Consider the following 15,662-nt stretch of genomic DNA (forward strand, 5'->3'; position numbering starts at 1 on the left):
AGTTGGACATTTACATATACGAGGAATTGAAACCTGTAGCCTTTCAATTTAGACACCAAATAGCAAGGTAGTGTTTGTCATAGTGACGAAAATATCTTTTGAGGAGAGCCTACGTTACAGAGATCAGAGAGTGCTGCTATTCCTAAGCACTGAAAAGAGGACCGGGGGTTTTCTCCCCCACACTGACCCTGAAGCAGCTGCAGGACGGGATGTGTTTGTGGCCTATCATACAGCTCTACATGGCCCCGGCAGCATGTCGGCGCTGAATGGGGTCACATCTGAAAACAATAAAGATTTTATGTTAACGGTTTTACAACTGCGCTCTGCCGCTTTGCCCTTCTTTTCAGTCAGGAAGACGCAACATTCACAATCAACAACCTCATGGAGGTTGGCCCACTGAGCACCACTTCTAGTGGAAATGAGGCAAATAGTCATCAAAACATACATCCTGAGCTCTCATTCATCAGCTCAGGATGTATGTTTCATGCGTCTCAGCCGTGATGCTGCGAAGACACTGAACTGAATGCGGAATAAAATGTTGAAAACCTACAGATAAGCTCACACTGTATGTTGTAATCGCTCTGCACTTCATTCTGGGTTTATTAGCCAACTTCACATCGCACTATGTTCTCAACGAAACTGGGCGAAGTTGCATCAGGTCTGCATGAGCGTAAAACACATCATCATGTTCTTCAGCATCACAGAGCTGAGAGACTGAGCGAAAGCCCTCGAAAAATTGGTTTTGAAACAGATTGGTTTGAAGCCAGTTATTAGATATGACACTCCAGGGTGTTGTAATGTTTGTTGTCAGTGCTATAAAATGATTTCTTGTACCCAGTGTGGTTTGTGCTACGATTATAAGCGTGGGGTGCTTTTTCTGTAGGAAAATCTTCTCAATTGCCGTCGGCATTTCTAAAAAAGCGCCTGCAGAAAGCAGAGTGCAGGCGGAAGAAGAGAAAGAGAGCGGCTGTGACTGTTAGACCTCTTCCTGTGGTTACATCACGTGGTTGTGGAGGGTTCAAAAGGAGAGGGCTTCTTCTTCTTCATCATCCACTCGTTGGACGCAGAAGACACCTGTGGGGCTGCTGCACAATCGTCACTTAAACCAGAGAAAAGTGAAGCTTTAGGTAACGTATGATGGAAGCCATTGCTACTTAATGCTATAATTATTTCTGACGACGTGGTGAAAATGACTGAATGCATTTATTTCTGCTGGATAACGAAACACATGTCGATGTAACATATTTTACTGTATTAACAGTTTTTTTTTTTTTTTTTTTGAATAATTTTCTAAATGAAGTATATTCAGAAGTTCACTTGGAATTTGGATGAAAAAACATTTTACGCGAAAAGTCAAAGTTTAGCGGATGACATTTTATTGTTTAAAAGTTAAATGTATCCACTGGACTGTCGCATTAACTCTGAAATTCTGTACCAACAGTTGTTTTTGTGCTTGTTTTAAACACATTTTTAATGTAATCAGTTATTGCTCAGCCAGAAAAGCTTACTCATGCATGCCAAGATGGCTTCCTCACGATAGCACTTCCTCTGACAGAAGCGCTTAATTCTGACTTTTGTCTCTAAAGCTGCACTGAAGATATATATATCTATATATATATAGATATATATATATAGAGAGAGAGACCTGACTTGAATTTGTACAAGTTGTGTGAAAAATGATGAATGCAAATGTTTCAAGACAAATCAGGAAGTGTGTATTTTCTGGTTTGACAAAGAGCGAGGGCTGGTGGAGTCTGGGCGTGCATTAGGCTGAGAGGTTTCAGTTTAGTGTACAAGTGTGTGTCTGCAACGCGGGGGGTGGGCTTATATGCGTACAGCTGCAGATGCGGCTGCAGGTGCAGAAGAAGAAAGAAGTGGGGAAAAAGACAGAAGAAGAAGACGGAAGACGAAGCAGTGGATGTACAGTGCAGTCATCCATAAAGTAGAAAGCACTACTAAACTCCTTGCCACAGTGTAGTGTTTCCTACTTTATGGATGAGTGTACTGTTGGCTTCAGGGAGACGAGAGGCCTGCGTGGTGGCCCCTGCGCAGGAAATCAGAAAAGAGGAAGCTGCTTTGTCTCGCAAGGCCACACATCAGTCCCAGTTATTTCACATGGGTGGCGTGTGGCGGTGAGAAAAGCGCGCAACTCTTTCCTCCATTTTATGTTTCAGCTGCCCTGATAAAAAGTCTGATCTGTGAGATTCATAATAAAGTAAAAAAAATGAAAAGGCCATTTGTCTCAGACTGTGTTTCTGTGAAAATATACATACTTTATTCCTGTAAAAAGATCCATATTAGAGAAATCATCACAACTTCAAGTCAACAAGTCCTCTGTGTTCTACATCTTTAGTGAATGCTCCTCCATCGATACTGTCTGGACATGCAAAGAACAGACAAAAAAAGATTAAACAAACAAACAAAAAAAGCAAATAATATTAACAAAAATATTTACAGATGAGCTTCCAAAAGGATAATAAAAAGAGTAATATATAAAAAGGTCAATATTACACTGACTTCAAACAATGAATGCAGGTCAGGAAAGACAAAAAAAAGAAAAGAAAACACAAAAGTGTCCTGCGTTGTATGAAAATATACTACAAGTCCCAACACTGTTCATTATATACAGAAAGCTCCTACGGCTTCTTTTCCACTGCATGGACAATGTACAACTCAAACATTGCCGACAATCAGCCTAAAAAACAGAAATATGACAGTAACATAAATAAGGCCGAACATGGGTATAACATTGGTATGCATGCAGTCAATAAACATCCTGTAAACAACATATTAAGACTAAACAAGGTCATTTTGTAAGGCTAAATATGATCAGCTGAGCTAAAACACTAACTACTTGGGACTAGGTCCTAACAGTGGAGCCACCTACTCACTACACAGCAGGTAGAGAAATACTTGTGCATTAAAGGCCGTCAAATACAAGATCAGTACAAATATTTGCTGTACATTTCGGCAACTTTTGAGCATTCACTCCCCCTTTAAAACAAAAAGAGAACATAAATAAAAAAATAGAAGGTACAGTACAGCCTCAGTCTTGCCTCTATCCCGGCTTTGTCACGTCTAAAGTGTCTGTGTCAGCCAGCCCACCCTTTCACTGTTGGCATAATCCTCCTCCTGTCGTCCAACGCTAACAATAAAACAATGAAAACATTCATGACATTAAAGAAAGAAAAAAAAGAAAAAAGACTGCCTCCAACTTCTCATCAGGTGTGACCCCTTCTACATGTGGAGAACTTGACATGAAATCAGGTCAAAGCCGCATTTCACCTTCACCGCATGCTGCTAGATGCTTGGTCTCCCATCGCTGTGGTAACAGGCAAAGCACCGAAGATTTTGGCATATTCTGCAGTTTTTTGCAACAGCCAGAGTCAACATGAGTAAGAAACTGGGAGTAAAAACCTGAGAAGTTACCCAACAGCCCTCTGTCAAACACAGAGAGAAGACCCAACCAGGCTCAGTCAACAGTCTGCATGTGATGACTACGGCCTGGTCCGCACATTCACATCAACTGAACATTTGAAAGCTGTCACAAAGCATTTAGAGATACTGCACGGTTCTGTTGTGGCTCTAGTGCTGCAGCGCACAACTCACCATATTGCTTTAACTCCAGAGTCTACAGTGCTAGGATGCCTACATGTGGACACACAAAACCAATCATCACTATGCTGCACAAGCTGATGTTCCAACACCGTTCAGACAGGCTGACCCAGTGTTCACGCACAACAGGCTGAGCTTGGAGGCAACACAGAAGATACACAAAGAACTTATTGCAAAATCTATCACAGCATAGTGTCACAGAAAGCTCAGGCTGGAGGAGTCTTCTCTGTTTAAATCAGTCAGGTAACCGATGAATCTAGATGCAACCGGATGTGACTCAAGTTGTTGTCCGCAGCTGAACAGCCTCCGTGGCAACATGGGGGGAATCACAGGGGCTTTTTGTGTCTAAGGGTTTACACTAAAGAGTGTTAACTGAAGTGAGTACATCCATTAATGTGAGTTTCCAAACATATTTTCTTTTATTGTTTTGATCAGCCTCAGATGGTTCCGATGTTCCTGGGACACTAGCTCTGCATTCATCTATACATATCTGTCCTGTCAACATTCAGGTCAAAGAACTATTTTGCTCCTCAGGGCTGGGTGGGAGTGTTAGTGCGAAACAAGGTCACACTCGATTAGACACACTTTATCTGTGACTACTCTGGCAGACAATTCATTCTAGGTTTAGTTTAGGATTTCAGGTTGGGTTGATTTCTTAGAAATATGAACTGACAGTATTTGCAGTGTTGGTTGGACTTGACGACTTTGCCTTGAGCTGTCAGAATGACATGATGAACATAAACATGTCAGTGATGGAAAATATTAATGGAGTAAATAATAATGATTTTTTTCAATAAACATTAACAGCAGCCATTTAAGCTGAGCAGAGCAACAGAGCAACCTTCATGTTAACTGACTGCATCAATTTACAAATCACACATACACATAAAATATGTAGTATGCAACATTTAGGCTAGCTGTGTCTGTGGTCACAAACATGGAGAGTGCCCACGCACATCTGAAAAAGGCATTGTCTGATTTCAGTCTCAACACTGGCCTCGGCAGCTCCATCCACACACCCACACAATCAAGCACGCACGCGCGCACACACACCCCGAAGGGGTAACCCTCCACATTCTTTACATTTAATACCATTATCCACAAAACTGTCCTGACTACAACTGAATTCTCAAGTACACATACCAAAGTGGGTCACCACTTCCTACGACTCCGCTCCTACCTTCGTGTCCCTTCATGCAATGTGCTGATGATGAGGGCAACAGTCTGATATAAATAAATATCAAGTGCTGTGCAAAGTACTGTATAAATACACTTAAAGACAAGAAACACATAAGAGGGACTAGCAGACGTATTTAAAATACATCCATTCACAATGAATAGTGCATTATTTTATAGTCACACAGAGGAGTAGAGTGCAGCTTCTATTTGTTTGCTTCAGATAAATAAAGTGGCACCAGTACATGAACATTAAAGCTAATGTTTGATTAGCTGTGTCGGTGTTGGGCTGAAATATAGAACTTTCATATCAGACTTGTTCTAAATGAATCCGACCCGTTGTTTTACATTAAGCATTGAAGTTTCTAATGAGCTGAAAATCTGCAAACATTTAGATAATCAGGAAGTTTCAGTTTACACACTTCAACATGCACCTCTACATGCTCTTGTAAGCTGAATGTTGATTTGAGAATACTATATTTAACGGTTGGTCTAAGGCAAGTGTATAATTACTTAGGGTTAAATCATTATGCATTAGAGCTGACAGCCACTAACTGCACCAACTATCAACTGAGACTAGTAGAGAAGACAGAAAAAGTGCCTTCAGCATGAAATGAGAATCCTGAGTCAGATGCCCTGACTCATTCTTTCTTGTTGGATCCCAGCTTTTTGAACAGTTTCTTGCCTTTGGAGAAAAAGCTTTTTTTCTTCTTGCCTTGTGTAGTGCTGTCTGTCTGTGCGGGTTTGTCTGCTGGGGAGCCGCAGGCCTCAACTGCTGCTCGACTAACAGCTGGAGCTGGAGCAGGGTCCAGGATTGACTTGGGGCTTGCAGTGGGTGGAGGTTTGGGTGCGAGGTCTGTGTGCTCTGTTGGGTTGGGCAAAGGTAGTTCAGTTTCTGCGTGCAAAGGTTCTTCTGTTGTAGTGGAGTGATGGGGATCTTGTGGTTCTGTAGGCAACATCTCAGGATCCTTCAGGAGAAAAATATGTTTTTCCGAGATATATTTAGATTGTTATGTCGAAACACCTGAAGCTTAGTCATGTTTAAAGTGATGATACAAAGGGGAAATACTCGGTCAGGACACACACAAAGGCGGAGGTTCTTTTTCATCTGTATTTTTATAAACTCAATCCAGAGGTGGGTTTAGGATTTCTAAGAAGGTACAGCTACAGTTAAAGGAGGTGGATATGAATGGGGAAGGAGCAGGGGACACTAGCTCAGCTGTAGCTCTGTCCAAAAACACTTACGATCAAGTCTCAAAGTGTACAGTTCGTTTCTGCTTCTGCACAAGGGCATGCAGGAAACAGTGGGCAGAAGAAACATGACAGGACGCAATTAAAGAAACAGTGCAGGACATGATAGAATGCAGTAAAAAAAAGTGATTTGTGAACATGATGCATGTGCCTGCAGGACAGTAGTACATGATACACAGACTGAAATGCAGAGCTACCTGTGATTCTTTCTTGGGTTCAGGTGGAGGCGGAGCAGAAACAGGCTCTGCTGGAGCCTCCTGTTGTAGAGCCTGCAGGAAGTTGGAGGGTACTAAGCCTTGGTGTCCATTCAAGTCTCCCTGCATGACACAATAGATACACAAAAAGCTCTAAATACAACTACAATTACAGTTTAAAGACATTTATGTGCTGCATTAGATAAAGACTCTTACGTAGAAGAAACCATCTTCGTCCATGTCACCAAAGACATGAATGATGTCTCCTGCGCTGAAGGTAAGCTCAGCCTTAACACAGCCACAACAAACAGGCCAGAAAATGAACAACAGCGACTAAATGGTAAGTACATTCCCTTCAAAATCAAGTTCTGATTCTGTGCAGGCCTGACCTCTATGTCAGTGTTAGGGGAGCTCTCTCGTGGATCATAATCGAAAATGGCGACCATCCTGCGAGCTCCTGGGTTGGGGTTCCCCACAGCTGCTGCTGTAGCAGCAGCCTGGCTGGGATCTGTCAGAAAGGGGAAAACAATTCAGGCCAACATGTTCATACATGGAGGATTGAGGCATCCCACACAGCTTGTCAGCATGCAGCTCATTGTGTCTGCATGTCACACCGTCTCAGCGTCATGCTAAGCTGAGGAAGAGTCACAGCACTGCATTCAAACATGTAAAAATAAAGACCAAAGGAGGTTAATGGAGAGAACAAGGTCTTCTATTTCTCTCACAGCAGCATGAACTGTTTTCACACAACAAAGCAAATGGGGGATGAACAGCGATGAAGCCTTTTAAAACATGAAGTGAAATATAAAAGGAAATTATTTGAAGATTAAAAGGGACCACTTGAACTGTAAAACGCAAAGAGGACTTAAGAGAAAAGCAGTCTGACATTAAGGGCTGGGGGTTCATAAAGAGCTTAAGACCCTAACACGTGAGCTCTTTATTATGATTATATCAGCTCAGCTGCTTCTACTGTTTCCCCATATTCTAATCTAAAGGTGTATTTTTAACATTCTCCCCCTTATTGAGGTTCATTGAAAAGGTCTAAACTCTTCAGTGTACCCCCAACTGACCACATAGTCTCTAATGAGGTTGGACGAAGGTGAGTCCTGATGTTATCAGTAGCTAGAACAGTCCTCACCTCTATGAGCATTAAAAGAGGTCACAAAATACAGAAAACATCAAGTTAAGCACATGCCGGCCTGTAGTGGACATTCATCATACAGGTGCAAACAGAGAGGCAGACAGTCAGAGATCTAACTACAAACCTTGACTGGAGGAGTCTACGCTCCCCTCCCAGAGTGCTCCAGACTCCACTGGAAGAGATGAAGCGAGGGACAATTGAGCAATATTGCAGAATGACTAGAGACGCAAAGTTTGAGGATACATCACGCCTGAGGCATCACACTGGAGTATGTACAGTTACAGATGGAGATCAGGGACGATGGATGCTTCAGCAAGCTTTAGGTGATCATGTAATGCATTTTAGACAAAGGAGCAGGCACTGGTATGATGACTTTCTGTGAAATTGTCATTCATTAAGCAAAATAATGCCAGATTCTGCTGCTGTGTCTGCAGTGTATTACATGAATATCCAATGAGAGCTGACCAGAGTGACTCTATACTCATGTATGTGCATTTTAACAGTTGTGAAGCTGTTGTGTCACTGAAAATCTAAATATTCCCAATTAAACCTGCAGAAAGATGAGGTTGACCTGAATAACCTAAACTATGTTCTTACAGAATATGACACTCGTGTCAAGGTGGTCTACTCTACTGGTAACAATGGCCCATAATGCTTCTGATTTTATAACTACAGTAGCTGACCTACAAAATCACCCAGCCTTACCCTGAGTTAGAAGCAACAACTGAAAGAGCAAGAGCTAAAGTGAAAGAGAAGCAAACCAGAAAACCAGAGAAGAGAAGAAAGGAGGGAGTTGAGAAGCTGCAATCTGCAGCGAGACACACCTTTCTTGGATCGTCTCGGTTTCGGCGGTGGAACAGGGCGACGTGGAAGCTGTGCGTGTGTGCGAGTGCCTTAATGGAGTTTTAGAAAGGTACCAAAAAAAACAAAACAAAAACAACAACAAAAAAAAAAAAATAAAAATAAATAAAAAAACAAAAAGAAACACAGAGGTGTAAGAGAAGCAGACCAGACAGAGGAGACAATGAAAAGCCAGGTGAAAGAGCAATTCAAAAATGACAACTGGCGAGCAGCAGACACAGCAGTGAGAACAGGTGGAAGTGAAAAGGTTAAACCATCTGCAAACACCACTTTGGGTAGAGAGCAGGAGCAAAGTGTATGCTTGATTCTACCGGGAGGCTCACTACCATTCACCACAAGCAAACACTTTGACTTCAGTTTATTCTTTTGACTCCTGACTGAAAGCCCAGTAAGGTGACTGAGAGACCATAGACGGTTATGAGCTACTTAATAACAACACAGTGAGCAAGAATCCATAAATATATCCAAAACAGGAGGAGAGATTTGGTTACATTTTAATTAGTTAAAGTATAATCAAGTCTGACATGAGACCTGACTTTGTGTCAGATGACCACAGACAACACCGGATTTTTACATCACCTCTTTTCTTTTGCAGAAAGAAGGTTTCATTTTTCTTAGGATTTGCAGGATGGGCTGCAGGAAAAATTTCTCCAGTGTCTCAAGAACTGAGGCAATAATAATAATAATAATAATAATAATAATAAGTGGCTCCTGCTACACTTGTGCTGCTATTTTCACATACCACTTAAACATGAACAGTGGTGATCTTATGATTAAAATGTTCAAATGTGTACCTCCAGAGTCATAAAACAAAACATATTAATATCTAATATCTATTAAATATCTAATAACAAACAACAACCTCAGGCAGCATATCTCAACTCTAAATGTGCATACCTATTTTCTCCATGGAGGCCGCTGTGGACAGGAAGCCCTGCTGCAGGAGTTGCTGCCGGGTCTCCTCGTCCTCTACCTGGATCTCAGACACCATGTTACATGGCACATAGCCCATACGACCACCTGACTCCCCTTGGTAGAAACCATCTGCATCTTTCTCTCCGTAAACCTAAGGACAGTCAAGATGCATCAATGAAAACAGGATGAGGTGAAAGTGGCACATTATGTAGTGACAGACTTTGTTTCTTTTGGGTTTTGAATGCATGTCTTTCTGTTGATTGGAGCATCTCAAGGTTGCTTTGAATGGAAAATTCTGCATGGCTGTTAGTGTGAGTGATCAGCGAAGGACATACTTTGATGATCTGTCCTTCAGTGAAAGGCAGCTCCTCCTCAGCAGCATCAGGATTGGGTGACATGGTGGCAGGATCATAAGGGAAAAGGGCCACAAAGATGCGTATGTCACTGTCCCCTTTCACCTTTGGTGGATCAACGCCACCTGCAAATTCACACACACACACGCAAACACAGATTGACAACACAAGATTGAGATAATTAGAAGATGCCTATGGTGTTGATGTGATTTAGAGGGTTAGTCCTTCCCTTTAATTAGTGGAATTTTGAGAGCAGTGGTTATGTTCTGACCTTTGTACTAAACCAGTTGCTTGTAAGTACCTGAGAAGTTGAGTTTGATTCTTAAAAAGAAACATACTATGAATCTTTTGTAATTAATTTGTAGACGCAACCATAATTTGACAAATTCATTGATGGCAAATTAATTAGCAACTATTTTGATAATCAAACCAATCATTTCAATCAATTTCTTTAGTGAAAAATGCAAAACATCTTCAGGTTGCAGATACTTATATGTAATCATTTGCTGCACAAATTTATTTCACATGTTATTAAAAATGTATATATTTAAATATTGGACAAAATAACTCTCGTCATGTAATATCAAAAACAATTAATTGATTAATCACCAAAATAATTTGCAGGCCAACAAGTAAAGAAAATAATCGCTTTGCAGATTTGCATTATTTTACAGGAGCTGTTGTTGCAATTTATTTCCTCTACCGTCTCTCTTTACTTTCAATACAACAGATCCTTTGCAAAGAAAGCATATACAGTTCACAATGTGTTCTACGGTGTGACCCACTTGCCCATCCCCCCACTGTCCTCCAATTGCATCACTGCTATGGGCATTATTCGCCCAGCACAGGCATGTCCTTAGAAGAGGTAATAAAGCTAAACCATAGATCCTAAGCTGTGTGAGCCGTTTGACAAACGTGCACTCGTTCATGATCAGCAGCCGAGCAACAGGGGAAACAGTGTGACATAGCCACAAGCTGATACCATTTCTAACATCACTGAAAGAAATCTTGTAGCATTGTCAAGAGGGGAGCTGATGTGAAGCGTGACACTTGTGATGTTCAAGACATTACAACGGGAGCCTCTTTGACAGAGAGACAAATTTGAAGAGCTGTGGTGAGACTTTAAGCTGCACTCAAGAGATGCATTCTCTATCTCATTACAGAAAATCAGCCCATCTGTGGCAAGAGTCACGGGCAGACAACTTGCACACTTTCACATCCTCACTGATTCTGTAGCAGATAGGACAGAACTTCTCCCAGCTCTCTTCCTCTATCTCTTTGCACGTGTACTCTAGTGCATTTATGTATATAAGGTTTTTACAATGACACCTTTTTGTGTTAAGATGAGTGAGAAGAAAAAGGTGAGTGAAGAAGGATTTGGAGGAAGGAACAGAAAGACAGGGGCTTGTGGGTTCACGCTCCCTTTGGTTGCTAACTGAGATTGCTATTTTAATGTCTGTCACTTCCTCCTGTCATGACAAGCCACTTTGGGCTAAGCCGGTTCTCAGCTTAGCAAGCTCTCTCCCACTTCTCCAGTGCAGCTACAGCACCTCCTCTTTGCTACCCCCTCCCTCTTCCTACACAAGGTGCTAATCTGACTGCCATCATGTGAGAGAGGGGGAGGCTTGGAAGCACAGGTGTGTTCATATTGCTGTGTACATTTCCACTGTATAATTTTGTTAAGAAAGGGAAATAAACAAGAGGCAAACTCAACCTTTAGGTTGCCTGGCCTGCAAGCACACTGGTTTGGAAGAGACCTCAGCCTGGCCTCCCCATGACAGACTTGCTTCAGATGGACGGATTTGGCTGGGCTCCTGCTCAACATGAAGAACAAAAAACAAACAAACCAGGAGATAAGGAAAAAATGTGAACACAGATACACAATGAGTACTGGGGGAGGACAGGGCAGCCAAAGGGTTCAGAAAAAAATTAAAAGCAAAAGAGCTGTAACTGTTCATTTTTCTAAACAATACTTCATAATACATACGTTATGTATTCATAATAAACTATGTGCTAGTAAAGCCTCATCAAATACAGGGTTTCCTACAATCTACCATTTCAACATAATTATCTGCTGTTGTTTTAGCAGACAGACATCAAAGCACATCCAATATAAGATGATGCAGGACAGGGCAGCACTAACTGGTTTAAGAATGGAGCTGAGTGTTTTCCAAGCAGCAGCAGGATGTGACACCAACAGAAGTTAGTGCAGTCAGACAGAGGGAGAACAGTTTCAGTTATACTTAACCTGAAGCTCAGTTATAAAAATCTGACAGACTGATGACAGATGGTAATGAAGACCTGGTTTCGAATTCTGGCAGCCACTACCTGACCACAACTTAGCAACTTACATCCCTCAGCAATTACTCAGTAATATCCTGTAGGATTTTTACTAACTGACCTCCCTCCGTCCTCTGCAGTGATAATGATGGAAAGCTAAGTTGCTGTCTACTGAGTGGTGGGAGTGAGCTCCTCTAAAGGTTAGATCCACACAGCTAAATGGAAGGGACTGGGCTGAAACAACACAAGACTGGTTACAAAGGTTACCAGGGGATCGGCCTTCAGTCCTCGGCGATGAGGCCTGCAGTGCTCCATCTGAGCCCCCTCCACCCACCACTCAGAGCTCATCTGCTCCACCACCACCTCCCCAGGACTGTACTCAGGGGGCTCCTCATTATCATCCGTACCATACTCCACGTCAATCTCCACCCCAGGAGCAATAGGTGACCTCAGAGTCCGTACTGTTTTGCTGACTGGGTAGGGTCTTGGCGGGGTAGGGCCATGGCTGAGGTTGGCTGCCGCAGTGACGGCCATCTGACTCCTCAGCATGGCCTCCCTCCTAAGGCGGTCCCCTAGCCCTCTGAGCAGTACTCTTTCTCTGCTGTTGGGGGTCAGCTGTGGAGGACAGCGGGCAGACACCCGCCTGCTGGTTGGACCCTCATATAAACTTGTGTCGTCTTCCTCAGGATAACTGATGGTGTCCACTGTGTCTGCATAATGCACCCTGTGCTGCATCTTAGTTTTGACCTGTAAGGGTCTGTGTCTGTGTAAAGGCTCTTTGGTTAGGGACCTAGGGTCCCTGTTGAAGTGGTGATGGTGAGGGGGAATGTGTGGGTGTGGGTTGGAGTCATGTTGGTGATGCTGGGGGACGCGATGGAGGCGTTCTGCTTCTCTGGGGTGGAGATGGCTGGGCCTGGGCCGAGACTGACTGCGGTGGGTTAAAGGCTCCTCTTGACCACTGTCTTCTTCCTCTGTCACCTCAGGAATGCTGAACAACTGTTTGCAATGGTAGACCTGAGGGGGCAACTTAAGGATCCTTTCAAGAACCTCCTCATCACTGTCTGGAGGCTCCAACTTGCAAGACTATGAGGGCCACAGGTACGAAATCAAGTGAGTGGATTGGTGAAGGCGGAATATCATTATTCAGCAAAAATAAAAGAAGTGCAGGCAAAACAGATGACAACCCGGCCATGCAAAGGAAGAGAAAAGAAACAAAGAAAGAAAGAAAAAACAAATACAATCAAACACTATCAGGAATAAGACAGCGGAAACAGGGCCACACAATGGGAACTTCAGTGTACATGAAAAACTGAAAGAAGAATATTTAATTCAAAAAGCATAACACCCTTTACCCTATTAGCTCCAACTGTGTATCCCCTGGCCTGCACGTCTCCAAGGTGGTCAGAGTAGAGATCCTCCTCCTCCTCTTCCAGGATGTCAGACAGGTCTGATCGGCTGTTGTCTGCATGGTAGTCACTGAGAGGATCCACAAGCCCTTTGCCATAACTCTGAAAAGATCAGAACAAACCATGCAGCAATCATCTCTTTTGTGAAGTTTAAATTTATGGTCATCCCCCCCGCCCTTTTTTTTTTTGTACTTTCTATGATTTGTACATGATGTAATTGTAAATTATGTGTGACTGACACTGAGGCCTTTTTACCATGCATCGTCTCCATTAATTTATTAATAAAATGACATGCTAGAAGTAAGGAATATTTATTAACTAAAACAATGTTACTAAAACGGGAACTCCACAGATTTGAACAGATTTATGAGGATACACAAGGCCTTTCGAGGCAGCAGACACAGCAGTTCATTATAAATCACTGGAGTACTGCATAAACACTCTCTTCCTTCAAATTTGTCAGCTTTGACAAACTAATGAACATTATGACACTAACTCATGTCAACATGCTCAAATGGCTGAAGATAACATAGGCTAATTAAATTGGCCACAAACTTTTCAAGGATCCTGATGATGTCAGTGTCATTATATGTGAACTGTTGTTATTTGACATATAACCATTATCTTTGCAGAATAAAGTTTGTAATACTATACGCAGGGATAGTTAGGGTTGAATGAGATGACATATCTGTCTCAGATATACTCACAGTAGATACTGTACTTTATGTTTTTGTGTTGAAATGTCAACTGCTTTTAAGAGCAGTTTAGCGTCAGGGCTGACCTGCTGCCTTCTGCAGTATGATGGCTCCTGGTCTTGTCTCAGGAACTCTTCAATGGAGACCAGGCGGGTATTTTCTTGCTCCTCCTCTACCTCTGACTCCAGTGGTGAAGTGCTAGGGGGTCTGTGAAGGTTAGTGTCCTGAGGATTGAGGAGGTCTGTGATTGGGGCTTTGGGTGGGGTTGGAATACGCTCAGGGGTCCCGAGCTTGGCACTGGGGTCCTCAATGAACTCTGTCATGGATGGAAAGGGACGTATCGTTCCAGGGCTGTCAGTGTCTCTTCGCTGCTCAGACACTGCTGTTGCTGCTGCTGGCACCGGTGCTGGTGCTGGTGCTGGTGCTGCTACTGGAGATGGTTGAGGTGCTGAAGAGGTTGGGGAGGTCACATTAACCTGAAGATGATAAAGAGTTGACGTAGTGAGGTTTAATTAATGTTATTATTCTTGAAAAAAAAAAAAACAAAACAAACAAAAACAAAAACAAACAAGTACTAATATATATTTGAGGAAGATTACCACCGGATTGATGATGGGGGTGTCTTGTAAAGCAGCCTCACACACAGCCAAGGCAGATGAGGGGTTGGCCCAGGCCTTCACATATGAGGCAGATGAGAGAAGACCCTCTGAGTTATGAGTAGTGTTGGCAGCAGCCTCCACTCTGAGGCCAGTGTTGTGTGTGTCTGATGGCAAAGTGCTGGGCAGCATTGAGACTTTGGCAGCAGAGTTAATGTAGGACAACGGTGAGGGCATGTTACTGGGACCTATTGGGCTGCAGGGTACGGGGGGTGGCACAACCGGGGTGGTGATAGCTGGGCCTGCCATGATGGCAGCCAGCTTGGAGGGCACATTGACTGGCAAAGAGTCACAAGACTCCCCATGGGCAGACATGGTGCGGACAGTGAGCTCCTGAGCTGCCTGCAGGGACTGGATCTGAGAGGGGCCCAGCAGGGCACTCCCGGCTGTCGGGGAAGACACCTCCAGCACCTTGGATTGGAGAACGACAGGTAGATATTTAACACTGGACGCAGTCCAATACTTGGCTGAAATTTTAAACACAAAACTTGGGGAATTCTTACCTTTTTCTTGTCAGCATATAAAGTGTATCCAGTGACACGGACTCCATTGGAAGTACCTGCAGCATCTATAGTGACTGGCAGCCAGCTGATGAGGGCAATCCCTGGAGAGGGACCATGTTCCATCTGTACATCAAGAGGAGCATCGGGGGGACCTGCAGAGATTAAAAGCATCACAAAACAGCCAGTGCAAGAAAAAGATGGAGAAATATAGTTTGATGTTAATACAGGATCAACTGAATTGCTCATATTGAAAATACATTGCTTGGGATAGAAATAATGATCACAAAGGGCACACAGATTTACCAAGAAAGTTGCCGTCTAACACTCTACAGGGAGAGTAAGAAATTTATAAACCATATACCTGGGTTCCCAGAGTGTGGGCATGAAACTTAAGCACATTTAAATGATCATTGAAAGAAATACAACTTACATATACTGTGACAGTGATCATCAGATACATGCATCTTACAGACCTAACGTTTGCCTGTGAACACTATTGTTGACTGGGAGGAGCATAATGGCAGCATACTCCCACAGAGTGACATGTTCAAGCCATACTAAGGTTAGAAACTCAATGAAACATTATTGACAATCTTCTCCAAAATATTAAACCCTC

General features: G+C 42.9%; 1 protein-coding gene across 4 annotated transcripts in view; it reads right to left on the minus strand.

Moving 5' to 3' along the window:
• Positions 1-2,258: 2,258 nt before the first annotated feature.
• Positions 2,259-15,662, minus strand: part of tspoap1 (TSPO associated protein 1) — a 56,318-nt gene continuing 42,914 nt past the window's right edge. For 2 of the 4 annotated variants that reach the window (XM_029519246.1, XM_029519244.1), the window contains 12 exons: positions 15,047-15,198; positions 14,487-14,954; positions 13,974-14,363; positions 13,139-13,294; positions 11,221-11,320; positions 9,489-9,631; positions 9,136-9,304; positions 7,502-7,549; positions 6,626-6,744; positions 6,453-6,524; positions 6,240-6,359; positions 2,259-5,759 (listed from right to left, as the gene is read on the minus strand). In XM_029519246.1, the coding sequence (XP_029375106.1) occupies positions 5,433-5,759; positions 6,240-6,359; positions 6,453-6,524; positions 6,626-6,744; positions 7,502-7,549; positions 9,136-9,304; positions 9,489-9,631; positions 11,221-11,320; positions 13,139-13,294; positions 13,974-14,363; positions 14,487-14,954; positions 15,047-15,198 (2,264 nt within the window). In that variant the 3' untranslated portion in view covers positions 2,259-5,432. The remainder of the gene's footprint in view (positions 5,760-6,239; positions 6,360-6,452; positions 6,525-6,625; positions 6,745-7,501; positions 7,550-9,135; positions 9,305-9,488; positions 9,632-11,220; positions 11,321-13,138; positions 13,295-13,973; positions 14,364-14,486; positions 14,955-15,046; positions 15,199-15,662) is intronic. The other 2 variants (XM_029519245.1, XM_029519247.1) reach the window with 2 other exon arrangements.

The sequence above is a fragment of the Echeneis naucrates genome, chromosome 14 (genome assembly GCF_900963305.1).
Source record: "Echeneis naucrates chromosome 14, fEcheNa1.1, whole genome shotgun sequence".
Lineage (NCBI taxonomy): Eukaryota > Metazoa > Chordata > Actinopteri > Carangiformes > Echeneidae > Echeneis > Echeneis naucrates.